At 40.7% G+C, this 18,328-nt stretch overlaps 1 protein-coding gene across 1 annotated transcript; it reads left to right on the top strand.

Annotated features, from left to right (window-relative positions):
• Window positions 1-9,897: 9,897 nt before the first annotated feature.
• LOC103069682 (putative humanin peptide) lies at window positions 9,898-10,233 on the top strand. Its single transcript, XM_007464962.1, has one exon. It carries the CDS (start codon window positions 10,117-10,119, stop codon window positions 10,189-10,191), a length of 75 nt encoding a protein of 24 aa, XP_007465024.1. The 5' UTR covers window positions 9,898-10,116; the 3' UTR covers window positions 10,192-10,233.
• The last annotated feature ends 8,095 nt before the right edge of the window (window positions 10,234-18,328 follow it).

Here is an 18,328-nt window from a genome sequence, read left to right as displayed (position 1 = left end):
CTGACTTCCACCGCTGTATTAGTTTCCTGTTGCTGCTATAACAAATCACCACAATCTTGGTAGTTTAAAACAACACAAATTTATTATCTTATAGTTTTGGAGATCAGAAAGCCAAATGGATCTAAAACCAAGGCTAAAACCAAGGTGTCCACAGAGCTGCATTCTATCTGGAGGCTGTGGGGAGAGTCTGTTTCCTTGTTTTTTTCCCCAGCCTTTAGAAGTTTCCTGCAGGCTTTGGCTCATTGTCCCTTCCTCCATCTTTTTTTTTTTTTTTTAAATTAATTTATTTATTTTTGGCTGTGTTGGGTCTTCGTTGCTGTGCACGGGCTTTCTCTAGTTGCAGCAAGAGGGGGCTATTCTTCGTTGTGGTGCATGGGCTTCTCATTGTGGTGCACGGGCTTCTCATTGTGGTGGCTTCTCTTGTTGCAGAGCACAGGCTCTAGGCATGTGGGCTTCAGTAGTTGTGGCACACGGGCTCACTAGTTGTGGCTCACAGGCTCTAGAGCACAGGCTCAGTAGTTGTGGCGCATGGGCTTAGTTGTTCCACAGTATGTGGGATCTTCCCAGACCAGGGCTCGAACCTGTGTCCCCTGCATTGGCAGGTGGATTCTTAACCACTGTGCCACCAGGGGAGCCCCCTTCCTCCATCTTTAAAGTATATCACTCCAACCCCTACTACTATCACTCCAACCCCTACTCCAACCCCTTCACCCCTCCCTTTTTTGACCCTTTTGTCTTCCTCTTATAAAGATGCTTGTGGTGACATTGGGCCCACCTGGATAATCTGGTATAATCAAGATCCTTAATTTAATCACATTTGGAAAGTCTCTTTTACCATGTAAGGTAACATATTCATAGGTTCTGAGGATTAGAATGTGGAATATCTCTGTAGAGGCTTAATAAACCAAATTTGAACCACAGCCCACAAAAGCAGGCCAGGATATACATTCTGGATATAAGCAGCTTAACTACATACTAAACTAGGAAATGTAAATAAGAACCAGAGTCTTATAATGTAAAATGTTCAGGATATAGTCCAAAATTACTCACTACAGCCAGAAAATTTTCACTCAAATAAGAAAAGACAATCAAGAGTTACCAACACCAAGATGACAACAGACGTCAGAATTATCAGACAGGGATTTTAAAGCAGCTATTACAAAAAGGTTGTAATAAGCAATTACAAATGTTCTTGAATCAAATGAAAAACACAGAAAATCTTAGAAAATATTTATAGAATATATAAAGAAGAACCAAATGGGAATTTTAGAATTTAAAAATATAAAAATTGAAATAAAAACTCATTGGTGGGTGTTTTGATAGTACCCAGGATTTAATTTATAGAGGAAACTGAGTGAGGACACTGAGAGGTCAATGCTACTGAAGGAAGAGTTTATTTAAGGAGCATATGCTGTGCCATGCAGGGCTAGATGAAGAAGTGCCAGGGTCAGGTAGGAGGCAGGAGGTGTGAGGGGAAAGCATGGGCACAAGCCATTTTAGCTTCCAAAAGAAGGAATGGGTAGGCAAGTTGGAGCAACCTTAGGATTGGATAATTTTAATGACTTCAGGGGGCTCAGGGTTACAGTGGTGGTCTCTACTTGTCTGGTACTTGACCCCGGGATTGATTTAGGGCAGGGGAAATATTGGCTTGATGTGTGAATGTTAGGTAAAAGAGGTTGTTGTGTGTATGGGCTCTGGATTGGTTGGCTTGCTTATAAAAAGCACAAGGTAGGGGAGTCATTTGCTATCTCAAGGAATCAGTTAGTTCTGGGAGGGCCAGTCTCTCTCTGCTTGGCATGGCCCCCAAGATGTGAAAGCATCATAAAGTATAAACAATAAAAAACATAATTAAAACAATGGCTCAATAGCGAAATGGGATGCCAGAAGAATCAAGTGAACTTAAAGATAGAGCAACAGAAATTATCAATACAAACAACAGAAAGAAAAGAGATTTATAAAAAATGAATAGATCCCTGGGGACCTGTGGAGTAGTAACAGAAGATCTAACATTCATGTTATCAGTTTCAGAAGAAGGAAAAGAACACTGAGCAGAAAAACATTTGAAGAAACGATGGCTCAAATTCGGTGAAAGATATAAACCTCCAGATTTGAGAAATTGAGTGTACCCCAAATAGAATAAATTTTAAGGGATTCACACCCAGATACATCATAATCAAACTTCTGAAAATGAAGGACAAAGAAAAACTTGTAAGCAACCACAGCCAGAGAGAAACAATGCATTACCGACTGAGGAACAATGATTCAAACAGCAGCAGATTTCTCCTCAGAAACTTGAAGGACAGAAGGAAGAGGCAAAGATTTTTCAAGTCCTGAAATAAAAGCATTGTCAATCCAGAATTCTTTATCCAGTAAAATATATCCTTCAGGAAGGAAGGTGAAGAAACACTAAGAGAATCTGTCACCAGCAGACCTGTTCTACAAGAATGGCTAAATGAAATTCTTCAGACAGAAAGGAAATGATAAGGAAAGGACACTTGGAACACCACGAATGAAAAAAAGAGCAGTGGAGAGTCATATGGATTACATATTGTATTACACTCTCAAAGTGACAAAATTATAGTGATTGGAGAATAGATCAGTGGTTGCAAAGCATTAGGATTGGAAGAGGGTGTGATTATTTAAGTGTAACACACAGAAGTTTCTTTCTTGTGATGGAACAGTTCTGGATTCTGATTGTGGTGATGGTTACAGGAATCCACAATCGTGGTAAGATTTCAAATTTTAGCCCCTAAAAAGAGTGTATATAAAGAAAGACTGGTAAAATCCAAATAAGGTCTGTATCTGAGTGAATAGCATTGTACAATACCACTGTGAATTTCCTGGTTTTGACATGTTACTGTGGTTATAGGAGATACTATCATTGGGGCAATATTAGGTACACAGAAACTCTCTTGTAATATTTTTTGCAACTTCTTGTCTTAAACACTTCCAGAACAAATTGTTATAATGACAGTATAGGACATATTTTAGTTTTTAAAAAATTTAATAATTTATAAAGGTAGGATAAGAGCAGGTGAAAGCAGAGTTTGAAGAAAATCAGCTGAAGTGGCAATTGGTATAGGAAAGATTTTAGTTCAGTGAGATCATTCTGTGCACACCCCCTCTAATCTACACATGCATACGTACATATGCACACTCATGCACACATGCACACACAGGAACACAATTATAGCCACCTAGGTTTCAGTATTTCCTTGTTGTTTCTACTGTTCTCTTTCTAGCCATCTATCTTAGATTTTTCTGTGCTTACATTAGGAAAGATCTCTCAGATTATTCATCTTTTCCTATCGGTGGTCTGACCCATTTAACTCCTCCCTCACCCCCTTATGCTTCATCTCCTAATCCTTTTGAAGCCTTTATAATTCTCATTGCCATAAAATTCTAGCCTCCATTTCTAAGAATAATATTGCCAGCAGCCTATTTAACATCCCAGAATTTGCTACCACCTTATTAGATATGATAGAGTGAGAGAGCGCAGGCTGAAGCCTGAGTCAGCACGAAGTGATGTCAGACAAAGGAGTCACCCTAGAGGGGCTCACAATCTCACTGTCACATTCCTAAGGCCCATATGTCCTCTGGAGGGTTGTGGTGGGGGGAACAGCTCCAGAAAAGTCTGAGGAAACACAGCAGGTAAGTAGAAAGTAGGAAGAGAGGAAAGGAGTGGTGAGAAGTCATCCCATTTACCAGAACATTATTCAGCTCAAATCCTTTGATGATCATTCAGGCTGGGGCTGAGAAAGGAGAAGAACAGTCAAGAGAAAAGAAGGAACAGAAAACTTCTTATAGCCAAAGAGTCTATTCCCATCTTGTTCTGAGGCTAGAGGGAACAAAGGGTCAAGGATGGTAGACCCAATTCTGAGGTTGCTGGGAGAGGGAATAGAGAGAGCTCAGTAGGTGCTGATGACTTTGAGGATCCAGTCTGTATAGCGAGAAACCTTGGTGTAGTAGCCAACATCACCTCTCAGAATATACCCTTCTGACCAGGATAAGATCCCTTGGAGCTGATACTGGCACAGAATTGGGGCAGCAGCTACTTCCTGTTAGAAAGAGGAAAGATGGGTCAGGAAGAGTAGCCAGAACAAAGATGACCTAGTACCAAGTCCCCATCTGAGGAGCCCAGAACAAAAAGCTTTAGGTGATAAAGGTTGGAAGAAATATCTGGTGGCCATCTTGGGCCCATCCCATCACTCACCCTAGGCTACATCAGAGGAAGCCATGGAGAAATGAGAACACTCAGCTGTTTCCACCTTGACATCTAAGTTCACTCATGATTGGAAGGAGGACACATTCCTTCCTGGACCGCAATTACCTTGATCTCTTCTTGGATGTAGACAGGAAATTGGATTGGGTTGAGGGAGATATGTGGACCCAAAAACAGTGTCCCAGAGCAAACTTAGGAGGGGCCAAGGGAAAAGAGTTACCTTACATGAGTGTGTGCTCTCCAGAGATGATCCTGCACAGAACATGTTCTCTGTGATTTTAAAAGGCATTTTTCCTATAGGGGAATCTTGGCAATATTCATTAGGGAAGCAAAAGACGGTCTGGTTTATCTCGACATCAGGTTTTACATCTGAGCACATGCACATACACGGGGTGGGGGGAAGGGGAGAGAGAGAGAGACTTTGTTTTCCTTTGATCCTTCACATATCCATCTCCCTTTCTTCTCTCCTTCCCTCCCTCTTACCTGTAACTGACCTCTCTATCATTCAATGAAAGAAAAAAACAAAATGAAAAGGAACCAGAGAAGAAGAAAAGAGACAACACGAGAACACCAACATTTGGTTCCAGTGTTGTAAACTACATGCCTTGGGCTTGTAACCGTGCATGCTTTTACTTGTAAATGCATGTCTGTAAGTTTCTAATGAATGAGCCACATTCAGCATTACCAGCAGGGTGACCCTCCAACCCCTTCCTCACCCATACACCCCTTCACCCACATCTGAGTGGTAAATGAGTCAAGAATACTGGATTCCAGAGACCTCCAGCCATAAATAGTCATGTTACCCCTAGGCATATCTTATCACCAATTTGGGCCTCAATTTCCACACGAATAAAATTAGAAGTTAAGATACATAAGTTCTCAGGACACTAACAGCTTTCTTGATCTATAGTAACAATTATCTGATAATCCTCACTGAGTGGACATTCAAGGAGCACTAAGCTTCTGTCTTGAGGGTCACTCACTGGAATTCTTCCATGACCAGCCCCAGCCAAAGACTGTGCAATTGTTCAGTCTTCTGTCAGTCGTGGTACGGGGCAGAACCACCAGCTTCACCTGATCATTGAGCTTTAGGGGATCTGTCAGCTTGATGAGCATGATGTCATGCTCAGCAGAATCCCAGGTGAAACTTGGATGTTGGATAGTAAGCATGGGTCTTAGGTTCTTCGTCTTGTTTTGGAAACTCCCTTTTAAAGTGGCAATCTCTATCTCAAGAAATCTAGAACAGGCCATGAAGGATTAGTAGAGGAAATAGATATTATTCTATTGTTCAACTTGCGTCCTTTCTTACCCTAACTTGCTTTGTGACTTTACACAAGTTCCTTCCTAAACTTGCCAAGACCCCCATCTCCTTGCCTGGCAAATGACAATTTCCATTGCTGTTCTATAGTTCTTTGATCCATACCACATTGCATATAGTCTTTTCTTCCCTATTGGTTCATTCCCTGGTCCTCAGCTTCCCCAATCCCCTCCGTCTACATCATCCTACCCAGAAATCTAACTCATAACCACCTAGAACTATTTCCTTCCTCCTTCCAACCACTTCTTAGGCTTGAGAGTCCCCTGGGCAAGTCTCTTCAGGGCTGAGCAATCCCAGTGACTAAGGGGGAACACTTCTCCCTCCAGGACCCCCATCACTCTCGGTAAGAAGCAGTGCACTGCAGTGAGAACCCATTGTTTGTGGATCGGGGTACCCAAACAAGCCTCATTTTCTGAGTTCAGGAAAACCAGAAAAGTTGATACAATTTTGCTGTTTGCCTGGCTGAATTGCCTGACTGATTTTGCTTGCTCTGGTGTTGGTGTTACGGTTGTTGTTGTTACTGCTGTCAGATGGGGAAGGAAGGCAGAATCTTAGAGACAGGGGCAGACGTTCCAGAGCATGGACATCTGAGATGTTTTATGTGGAAGTGCTTTGAAATGGTCAATGTGTTTTTGGTATTTATAGTACTATTAAACTATTTTAGAATCCTTTTGTTAATTTCTCCTTGGACTTCCCTCTGTATTTGTGTCCTCCTTCTTACTCACTCCTCCTCTCCCTTCCTTTCTTCCTTTTGATTCTGCCTTCTTTTCTTCAAGCTTCCTTCCCAGCTATACAGCAAAATCACATTTTTTGCCAATATCCACCAACTATTTGTGTAAAGTTTCATCTTGGTCTGAATCTTCTCTTGTGCTGGTGGAGCCAGGGGAAAAATCACTGGACTCTAGTTATCTCTGAATGTTCTAGGAAACTACCAATCCCTGGGGTCCTGAATTCTTATCTTGCTGATGATCTCTTCACCCCTGTTATCTAGAGGTGAAGAGATCCTACACTTTCTTCCAATATGACCTTTTCAAAATTTTAAGCCAAAATAGGAACCTGCACTCACCAGTCACTGTCAGAGTAGTGAGGAGGCTGTTCATGTCTGCTGTCTCCACACCCTCTTCCAGTGAGAAGACCTGGGAAGGGAGTGAACTACCAACCAGCCTGATGCTCTGGAAGCTTTGCAAGGGGAGAAATTACAAAAAGGGGTGGGGAGGTTCAAGGGAGCAAGTGGCTCTGAACTAAGGGAGTATGACATCAGAGGGAGGAAAGACAGTCCCTATCTCTCTAGAGGGTCTGCCTTCCCACTGCAGTCTGGGAAATTTTTCCAGGGTGAGATGCCTGACCCCCAGGGGGATGTACTATAAACCAAGAACTTTGTTCTCCTTTATTAGCAAAGAGAAATCTCAACTGGCCAATCCTGTCTACCCTAGTCTACTGTCTCTAGTAATACTTCAGCCCCCTGGTTCCCTTAGGTTTACTCACCTGTCCTCACTCAGTGTGGCTGATCTCTACCTCTCTGTGTGACATTTACCAGCCCTCAGCTTAAAAATAAACTCCCTCTTCTATGAGGTACAGACCCCCTCACCTAACACACTGAGCCCTTCCCCATGTCACACTGACCCTTATCATGTGAGGACCCTTGCCCTCACGTCACACTGGCTCTACCCCCATGTCATCCTCTCCTTATGACACACTGTCCCCATCCCATGTCATCTTTCTCTATCCCCAAGATACCACTGACCTCTCCCTGAATATTTGCAGAGCCAGTCAGAGACAGACAGGGTATGCTTAGCACAGACCTCCCTTGGAATGAAGTCAAAGGGATACAGAGTAGAATGTACCAGTCAGCATTTGCTACACAGCAAATTTCCTCAAAACTTAGGGGCTTAAAACAGCAGTCAATTATTTGCTCACAATTCTTTGGGCTGCCAACTTGGGATGGACTCAGCTGCGCAGCTCTTCTGCCCTCAGCAGGGCTTAGTCATGCATCTATGATCAGCTGACAGTCAATGGTCCCATGAACACAGCTGGTGGTTGGCTGGTTGTTGGCTGGAGCGATGGGTGTAACTGGGCCACATGTCTATCATCATCCAACAGACTAGCCCAAGATCATTTATATGATGGTAGCTGACAGTGTTCCCAACATCAGCAAAATGCTAAGTCCCAATGCCCAGCACTTTTTAAGCCTCTGCATATGTCATATTTGCTAATGTCCATTGACCAGATCAAGTTGCATGGCCATCCCAGATTCACAGGGCCACTTATCCCACTCTAGTCCCTGTGTATCCTAACTTCTTTTTAAAAATTGGCTGTAATCTTTGGCTTTTATCCCTCTTAGTTTGGCCTCCCCCGCCACACCTGAGCATCTCCCATCAGTACCCCACAGGCACCTATTTCTGCCCTGATCTGAATACCTTCTTCTCCTAGGCTCCTTGTCAAAAGCCCCTTGACTTCCTTCCTCAAAGGTCATCTATGCATGCCCTGCCTAATGAGCAAGGACTGGCTCCTCCCCCTATCATTTGGTTAAACAGTGGGCCCTGACTCTTTTTAATGTATTCCTCTGATTGGCTGTGAGTCCTTGGCTATTCTTTCTGAGTTCATAGCCACAAGAAAGTCTTCCCATTCATCCTATGATCTGGCTACAACCCTAACTACCCTGAGGAAGACTCTGCTTCTCTGCTCTCCATTGTGCTAATCCCTGTCTGGTACCCACTGAGCTCCACTTGTTCAGACTGGATTTTAAGAGCCCCTTCGATTCCAATTTGAGTCTACTCTTCCAATCCCCAAACTGTTTCCTGGAGCATTACTTTTCTCTCTTCTCTACTATGAACTTTCTACTCTAGGCCAGCCAGTTTCTTCAGTATTCTTCACTTTGACCATTACCATACATGTGCACTTTCATTCTTTGGCTCATTGTATAGACATATTTGGGGGCACCTACGCTACCCACTCCTTGTCAGGGAGTCTGTCCCTGCCCAAAACCCTTGCTGAGTGGCTCAAGATTCGATGTCAAAAGGCCAGAAACTGGATCCTTAGAGATCCCCTTGGATCAATGTAGCTGTACCTCGGTGCCCAACCCTAGTTCTGCCTGATCTCAGTCTGACACTTCCATGCTCACAGCTCATCCTATCAGACCCTCACATACTTCTGGATGGTCTCAAACTTAAGAAGCTCCATTTACCTGGTTCATAACCTTGACTTCCTTAAGGATAGGATTTATATCTGATTCAGCTATGTGTCTCCAGATCCTAGCATAATGCCTGGCCCCACACAGATTTTACACACACACACACACACACACACACACACAAACTTTTTTAGATGAATGAGTGAATACCATCTGCTTATCTCTTGACTTAAAACTCTCAACAATCTGCAACACTGACCTGACTGACTCCAGGGAATCTAAGCTCCCTGGCTTGACTTAGGTCACTTCCCTGTGACTTATAGTGGGAATAGCATTCCCAGATCATGGTCTTTGATCATACCAAGGGTGAGGTACTGGATATCATTGACATGAGATTTAATCTTTTTTTCTTTTAACAGCTTAATTGAAGCATAATGACATACAATAACTATACATATTTCAAGTGTACAATTTGGTATATTAATGAGCATATTCCCAAAAGACTCCTTATGTCCCTTTGTAATACCCTCTTCTTTCCCTCTCACCCACCACCTTGGCAACTACTAATCTGCTTTCTGTCACTGTAGGTTAATTTACATTTTCTAGAATTTTAGATAAATAAATCATACAGTATGTTCTCTTTTTTAATCTGGCCACGGATACAACCTTTACTAGAGAGTAAAATTAAATCTAAAACATAGTTGGCCTAAAAGCAGCCATCAATTAAGAAAGCGTTCAAGCTCAACAAAAAAAAAACAGATTTTAATTTAAATAGTGAGAAGACTTATAAGTAGAGGTGAAAAGCCCAACGAGCCTGGTGATAGCTGGTTGTCCAAAAAAGGAATTTCAGTTCAACATTAAATAATACCAAAAACCACATCAAGTTTAAATGTATATTTAATCGTTAGTCTAAAAGGGTACAGCCTTTTAGAAATGGATACAACCTTAACTAGAGAGTAAAATTGAATCTAAAACATAGTTGGCCTAAAAGCAGCCATCAATTAAGAAAGCGTTCAAGCTCAACAAAAAAAAAACAGATTTTAATTTCAACAATAAATTAACTAACTCCTAGCTTAAATATTGGACTAATCTATTTAAACATAGAAGCAATACTGTTAATATGAGTAACAAGAAAATTTTCTCCTTGCACAAGCTTATATCAGTGCCTGATATTATACTGATAATTAACAGTCAATAAATATAACCCAACGCTAAAACATTTATTAAACATACTGTTAACCCAACACAGGCGTGCATTAAGGAAAGATTAAAAAGAGTAAAAGGAACTCGGCAAACACAAACCCCGCCTGTTTACCAAAAACATCACCTCTAGCATAACCAGTATTAGAGGCACTGCCTGCCCAGTGACAAACGTTAAACGGCCGCGGTATTCTGACCGTGCAAAGGTAGCATAATCACTTGTTCTCCAAATAAGGACTTGTATGAATGGCCACACGAGGGTTTTACTGTCTCTTACTTTTAATCAGTGAAATTGACCTTCCCGTGAAGAGGCGGGAATAATATAATAAGACGAGAAGACCCTATGGAGCTTCAATTAATTAACCCAAATAGCCACAAACTAATACACTCCTCCCTAAGACTCAAGGAAGAGACATCAAACCTCACCACCAACCCCCAAAGCTGGAATTCTACATAAACTATTCCTTGAAAAAAAGCTTATTGTAGATCGTACTAACCTTGCAGTATTATGTCAGTATTAAAAATGAATTATTTAAAAACATTTTACTACACAAACTACACATGAACTTATATACACACTTTTCTAAAATTTAGTGTCTATCTATAAATATTCATATATATACATGCTATGTATTATTGTGCATTCATTTATTTGTCCATACGACCAGTTAAAGCCCGTATTAAATTTTATTAATTTTACGTAGGACATAATATTCATGCTCTTACATATTATATGTCATCATATTAATTTATTTCCATTAGATACTATGCCCTGTCCATTAGATCACGACCTTAATCACCATGCCGCGTGAAACCAGCAACCCGCTTGGCAGGGATCCCTCTTCTCGCACCGGGCCCATGAACCGTGGGGGTAGCTAACGGTGATCTTTATAAGACATCTGGTTCTTACTTCAGGACCATTTTAACTTAAAATCGCCCACTCGTTCCCCTTAAATAAGACATCTCGATGGGTTAATTACTAATCAGCCCATGCTCACACATAACTGAGATTTCATACATTTGGTATTTTTTCTTTTTGGGGGGGGGCCTGCATCGACTCAGCTATGGCCTAGTCGGCCCTAACACTTGCAAGGCAAATTGTAGCTGGGCCCGTGTGTATTTTTGATTGGACTAGCACAACCAACATGTGCAATTAAATTAATGGTTACAGGACATAGTACTCCACTATTCCCCCCGGACTCAAAAAACTGTATCCCATAGGGGTCCAAAACCCCCTTACCCCCTACAAAACCAACGATCTGCTTTAATATTCACCACCCCCCTAGACAGCTTCGTCCCTAGATTTACGGGTACTTTTTTTGGTAAATCAATACTAAATCCGACACAAGCCCCAAAATGAAATTATACGACAGATTTTATACTCCACGAGTCAATGTAGCTTAAACTTTTAAAAGCAAGACACTGAAAATGTCTAAATGGGCTAAACTAGCCCCATTAACACAAAGGTTTGGTCCCAGCCTTTCCATTAGTTCCTAACAGACTTACACATGCAAGCATCCGCATCCCGGTGAGAATGCCCCCAAAGATCACGAGGATCAAAAGGAGCGGGCATCAAGCACACTACATCAGTAGCTCACAACGCCTTGCTTAGCCACACCCCCACGGGATACAGCAGTGATAAAAATTAAGCTATAAACGAAAGTTTGACTAAGTCATGTTAATTAGGGTTGGTAAACTTCGTGCCAGCCACCGCGGTCATACGATTAACCCGAATTAATGGACACACGGCGTAAAGAGTGTAAAGAAACTAAATAAAATAAAGCCAAATACTAATTAAGCCGTAGAAAGCCATAATTAAAATTAAGCTAAACCACGAAAGTGACTTTATCACAATCCGATTACACGACAACTAAGACCCAAACTGGGATTAGATACCCCACTATGCTTAGTCGTAAACCAAAGTAGTCCTGAAACAAGACTATTCGCCAGAGTACTACCGGCAACAGCCCAAAACTCAAAGGACTTGGCGGTGCTTCATATCCTTCTAGAGGAGCCTGTTCTATAAACGATAAACCCCGATCAACCTCACCAACCCTTGCTACTTCAGTCTATATACCGCCATCTTCAGCAAACCCTAATGAAGGCACAAAAGTAAGCACAATTATTATACATAAAAACGTTAGGTCAAGGTGTAACTCATGAGTTGGGAAGTAATGGGCTACATTTTCTACAGCAAGAATACCACTTATAAACCACACGAAAGTTTTTATGAAACCTAAAAACCAAAGGAGGATTTAGCAGTAAATTAAGACTAGAGCACTTAATTGAATTAGGCCATGAAGCACGCACACACCGCCCGTCACCCTCCTCAAGTATCAAGCAAGGCCCTAGATCACTAACAAATGCCAAGCAACTCCACAAGAGGAGACAAGTCGTAACAAGGTAAGCATACTGGAAGGTGTGCTTGGACAAAACAAGATATAGCTTAAATAAAGCATCTAGTTTACACCTAGAAGATTCCATAATCAGTGTATATCTTGAACCATATCTAGCCCACACTCCACCCATTACAACTATCACAAATAAATTAAATAAAACATTCACCATGCGTTTAAAGTATAGGAGATAGAAATTTAAACACAACTGGCGCTATAGAGAAAGTACCGTAAGGGAAAGATGAAAGATTTATTAAAAGTAAAAAAAAGCAAAGATTACCCCTTGTACCTTTTGCATAATGATTTAACTAGCAAATACTTAGCAAAGAGTTCTTAAGTTAAATATCCCGAAACCAGACGAGCTACTTACAAGCAGTGAATAGAACAAACTCATCTATGTGGCAAAATAGTGAGAAGACTTATAAGTAGAGGTGAAAAGCCCAACGAGCCTGGTGATAGCTGGTTGTCCAAAAAAGGAATTTCAGTTCAACATTAAATAATACTAAAAACCACATCAAGTTTAAACGTATATTTAATCGTTAGTCTAAAAAGGTAATTTATTTGAGATTCATACATGTTGCTGTATGACTCTAGAGTTCATTTATTTTCACTGCTGAGTAACATTCCGTTGTATCTGTGTACCAAAATTTGTTTATTTATTTACCCATTAATGGACATTTGGGTTGTTTCCAGTTTTGGGCTGCTACAAATAAAACTTCTATGAAATCACTATATACATGGGTCTTTATGTAGACATATGTTTCCTTTTCTCTTGGGTAGATAACAAAAGGTGAAATGGCTGGATTATATATAGTAGGTAATGGTTTAATTTTGAAAGAAATGGCCAAATTATTTTCCAAAGTATTTTACATTCTCACCAGAAGTGTATGAGAGTTCCAGTTCCTCTATATCTTCACAAACACTTGATGCACTCAATCTTTTAAAAACATTTTAAAAAATTGAGATATAATTGATAAACAACATAGTATTAGTTTTAAGTGTACAGTGTGCTGAGTCTTTTAATTTCAGCTATCCTCATAACTGTGAAATAGTGTTTTAAATTTTGGTTTTAACTTGCATTTCCCTAGTGACTAATGATGTTAAACATCTTTTCATGTGCTTGTCATTCATGTATACTCTTTGACAGTGCCTTTTCAAATCCATTTAAAAATTGGATTCTTTCCTTATAATTGAGATGTGAAGGTTTTTTAAAATATCTTCTAGATGGGAGTCCTTTAATACTTCCAGAAGCTGGAGAAATGGACTCCTACAGGTCCATCCACATACCTCTTCCCTAGATCTGCTTCTCAATTTTCTAACCTTTCTCCTTCCAAAATCTGAAGCAAGCAGCCACACTATTCATCACTGATATGAGTCCCATATATTTTTTTTCAGGCTACTTTTCTTTCCACACAAAGTAGATGACTAGGTGTACCACAAATCTCTTCCTATTGGAAGAGTTTCCTTTCACTACTGTCTTCTAGGGCCATGTTTGAATGGGATTATAGTGTAACAGTCCATTTCTGACTTTACTACATATGAAGCTGACCCATCTGTGTACCAAGCACAGGTTTTTTCTCTTCCAAGAGCTGGTCATAAGGGAATCTTCCTGCCTGCCCCCCGAAACAACCATATGTGTAAACTGAGGAAGGGGCAACAATTCCATAGTGGTGGGTGACACAGGAATCTGAGCCATCTACTTATGCAGCTTACTTGTCATCTGGCCCTGCTCAGGACCAATCCTAGATATATCACTTCTGTCTTACTGGACTTCTGATGGGGCTCACATGACTATGACTTAGTGGATCTGACAGAACACACCTTACGATAAATAGTTCTGGCTGCATGGTTACTGGATATTCCAAGATCAGGTACTCTGTCTCTACCAAGGCACAGCAGCACATCAGGGACTATTTTTTGAATGGTCACTGCTGCAGATGGCATGACATCGTTCCAGAACTCTACGGTTTACATGGTGATTCTCTTACTAGGGCTTGCTGAAAGCACCACAAAATTTCTTCTCCCACCACAGATACCTCTAATAGGTCTGCTAGGCAGTATGGCCCAAGTAGCAGTGCTCCTTGTGCCATAGCCTGAGATTTCTTCAGAGCTTTTCCTCTGGACCCCACTCAAAGCTGGCAGACTTCCATGTCACTCAGGAAATGGTTAAATACAATATTTCCAAGGGTTGAATATGCTGACTCCAGAACCCCAAAAGCCCACTGGGCACTATGCTTCTTCTTAGTGCTGGGACACCTGGCATGTCCCATTCCACTAGACAGTGAGGTGGAGAACCTCTGAATCTTCTTAGGATATATCTTTTACCCTCTAGAGCACATGTTTCTTGCCAAGGCCTCTAACATTCTTGACACTGCTTAATCACCTGCTCTGATTAACCTGATGTAGTAGTTATCTGCTGCTCTCTTTGAAATTACATAGCAGCTTAAAACAGTAAATGTTCACAGTTTTTGTAGGTCAGGAATTCAGGAGTCGTATACCTGAGTGACCCTGGCTCAGGGTCTCCCATGAGGACAGGCAAGATGCTGTCCAAGGCTGCAGTCATCTGAAGGCTTGACTGGGCTAGAGGATCTGCTTTTATGATGGCTTAAATGGCTTCTGGCAGGAGGCCTCAGTTCCTTTCCACATGAACCTCTCTGTAGAACTACTTCAGTGTCTTTATCACATGGTACCTGACTTCCCTAATAGCAAGTGACCCAAGACAGAGCAAGGAATGAAGCTGTAATGTCTCAGAAGTCACACATCATCACTTCTGCACTACTCAATTTGTTAGAAGCAAGTCACTAAGTCCAGTCCACACTCAAGGGGAGAGAAATTAAGCTCCACCTCTTGAAGGAAGAAATACCAAAGGATTTGTGGGCATACTTGAAAATCACCACACATGATATCACCAATATAGTGGATCACTGTGATGATAATGTAGAATGTCCAGGCAGTCCAGGTTCCTTAGGGCTATAGCATGACCAAAGGCAAAAGAATTAACCCTGGTCAAGACTGTAAGTGTCTGTGTTATTCACACGCATTTGTTCCCTCTCCTTGATAGGAATGGAAATGAAGGCATCTGCTAATCAGCACAAGGTACCTGAGGCCATATTAATGTGTTCCAGCAGAGATATTATTGATACATCCGGCATAGCAACTGCAATTGGGCAACTATTTGGTTGAGTTTCATATTCCCCAGGATCAGACAATTTTGTCAGGGCAAGACTAGTGAATTAAATGGGGATAAATGAGCATTATCACCCTACATTCTTTAGGTCTTAAAGGGTAGCACTAATCTCTGCCATTTCCCCCAGGATGTGATATTATTTTTAATTTACTATCTTGGTAAGGGAGCAAATGTTTCAGATATTCCACTTGGTCTTCCCCACTAATATAGCTTTTATCCCACAGTACAAGTGATCAGTGTGGAAGTTCTGCAAGTCACCAAATATGTCTATTCCAATTACACATTGGGGAGTCAGAGAAATGACCTTTTCCTCCCCTAGTTTTCTCCATAGCATTTATTACCATCTAACCTAACATATATCATACTTATTCGTTTTTATTGTCTATCTTCCCAATGGATATAATTTCTGCAAGGGCAGGCAATTTTGTCTTTTTTTAAACTTATTTCTTTCCTGTTCCTACATAGTGCCTAACATGTCACAGAAACTTTATAGTTCTAGCACATAGCAGGCGGTCAGTAAATATTTGCTGAGTGAAAGAATTAGTAGTGACCGACTCTCAATATAAGTTTATTTTTCTTATTCTTATAGTTGCTCCTAAGATTTTTCCATCTCTCCCAGCAAGAATGAATTCAAATGTGAAGTGTTCACTCTGGAGCAAATTAGGGAAGGCTTCCACAAGAGGATCAGAGATGACCCTTGGCCCTTCAAGTGTTCTGTGGGACAGTACATGTATTGGTAATGGGCTGAGAGGTAGAAGACAGGCCACGAAGGACACCAAGTTTCTCAGTACCTTCTATATCTCTCCTCCCCCAGTGTGAGTTGAAGTATACATATTTAATCTCCCATGTTTTCCAGTGGTAATTATTGTTGTTTTGAGCCTCTTAGAATAGAATTGCTTGTTTTTAAAGCATTGAATTATTCATAAAACATTGGGGCTTCCCTGGTGGCGCAGTGGTTGAGAGTCTGCCTGCCGATGCAGGGTACACGGGTTCGTGCCCCAGTCCGGGAAGATCCCACATGCCGCGGAGCGGCTGGGCCCATGAGCCATGGCCGCTGAGCCTGCGCGTCCGGAGCCTGTGCTCCGCAATGGGAGAGGCCACAACAGTGAGAGGCCCGCGTACCGCAAAAAAAATAAACAAAAAAACATTGAAATACTTTCAGACTTTTTTTTGACAAATTGGAAGATCTGGCTATTGCCATTTTTTTCTGGTGCTTAGAAGTAGATACTCATTTCAGATGGGCATATGCTTTTCTATTTTATCACAGTCCTCACCACTCCTTATTGTCTCTTTCACACTAAGGCTAAGTGAGAGTTGCCATTCATCAGTGTATGAATAGGATCATTTTTCTTAAAGTAAAGAAGAAAGTGATATAGTTTTATATCCAAGTCCATATAAACACTGGGAAGAATGAAATGTAGACAGAGAGAAGTATACATTTCAAGAAAAATGGGAAGAATGTTTTTGGAAGGTAAGAGAGCACAAAGATCATTCCTAAGCATTTAATACATAATATGCAAACAAAATATGACTGGGAACATAGTGTGCAATTCAAGATATAGGGAGCCTGAATTTGCAATCCTTCCTAATCCAATAAAGAAGAATAATAGTATATTCCACTTAATTTGCAAGGTACTTATTTCTCTTTAAAAGAAATTCTATAATTCACATTATTATGCAAAGCAATTTTAGTTTCTTTTCTTTCCATGTCTATATCCTCCCTCCAGGATATATACTGTCCCACTTCAACTCCCAAATTTTGCCCTTTGGGAATGGAAATAGAAATCATTGCTAGTTCATATGCTTAATAACTGTTGCTTCCTTATTTACAAAAAGAAAAGTTTTGCAATTCCAGTTCAGAAAAGAATTAAAATCTCATCTAAGGACCCTTATTTTCTTCATTTTAATATGGGTGGAAAGGTGATTTATTCTTCCAGTTGCTTTTTAAGTTGATGGCTTTAGGATCCAATAACTGTAATTATAACAGTAAAAGTAAAATTTCTCGTTAGTAATTTGAATTCTGGGATGTCCTTAGCTAGAAAATACACATGATGACTAGAAAAATGTAACACTATTAGGTAAAATTATCCAGATGTTTTTTTAAAGGCCAAACACAAATTCATCACAATCTGGCATCGAGCTAAGCTTAAATGGTAGTTAGGTTATGGTGCATAGTTGTCAAACTCTTGTAAGGAAACAAGAGTGTTCTTATATTTATCTGAATATGTCTTTCTCCTTCTACTGCCTTTTCCATCTTCATTCAAGCCAATTATAAAAATAAGGCAAGTTATTGAGCCCAATATTCATTGATAGCCAAGCAGGCAGCTTTTGGGTGTGAACCAGACTGGGGATGACTCACTGGAAGCCAAATGTTTGTATGGAAAGCTCCCCCTAAAATGGCACAAAAGCAAATATTTATAAACATGTTAAAAAAGTGTGGTGGAACTCTTGGGAGGAGGGGTTAAAATATTGCCACACATTCCTAATTATACCATTTTGATAAAACATTGCTTTGCTACCATGGAGGCTGGCCCAGGCCTTAAGCCTTTCAGAAACAGGGTTGCTATAATTGGTAGGGGTGTCCTGACTCACAGTACTTCTTATTTTGAAATATGACTCTATTTTGATAACCTCAGACTAATCTGTATTTTGAATGCACTGAAAATTCATGTGCTACTTCTGAAAATGTTAAGGTTCCTATAGATAGGTCTCTCAATTGCAATCTACACAGAGGTCACAAGAAAAGAGTGGTTAAAAATGGAAATCTGTTTCTTGCTGAGCAAGTGTTTACCTCAAATGGTGTAAGCATATATGTAAATTCTGCACCGTGATGTTGACTATTGTTTTAAATGCCCTTCTTTATCCCTCAATCTAA

Source organism: Lipotes vexillifer, unplaced genomic scaffold, assembly GCF_000442215.2.
Source record: "Lipotes vexillifer unplaced genomic scaffold, Lipotes_vexillifer_v1.1 scaffold903, whole genome shotgun sequence".
In the NCBI taxonomy this organism is placed as follows: domain Eukaryota; kingdom Metazoa; phylum Chordata; class Mammalia; order Artiodactyla; family Lipotidae; genus Lipotes; species Lipotes vexillifer.
This window is presented reverse-complemented; position numbering and strand designations above follow the sequence as displayed.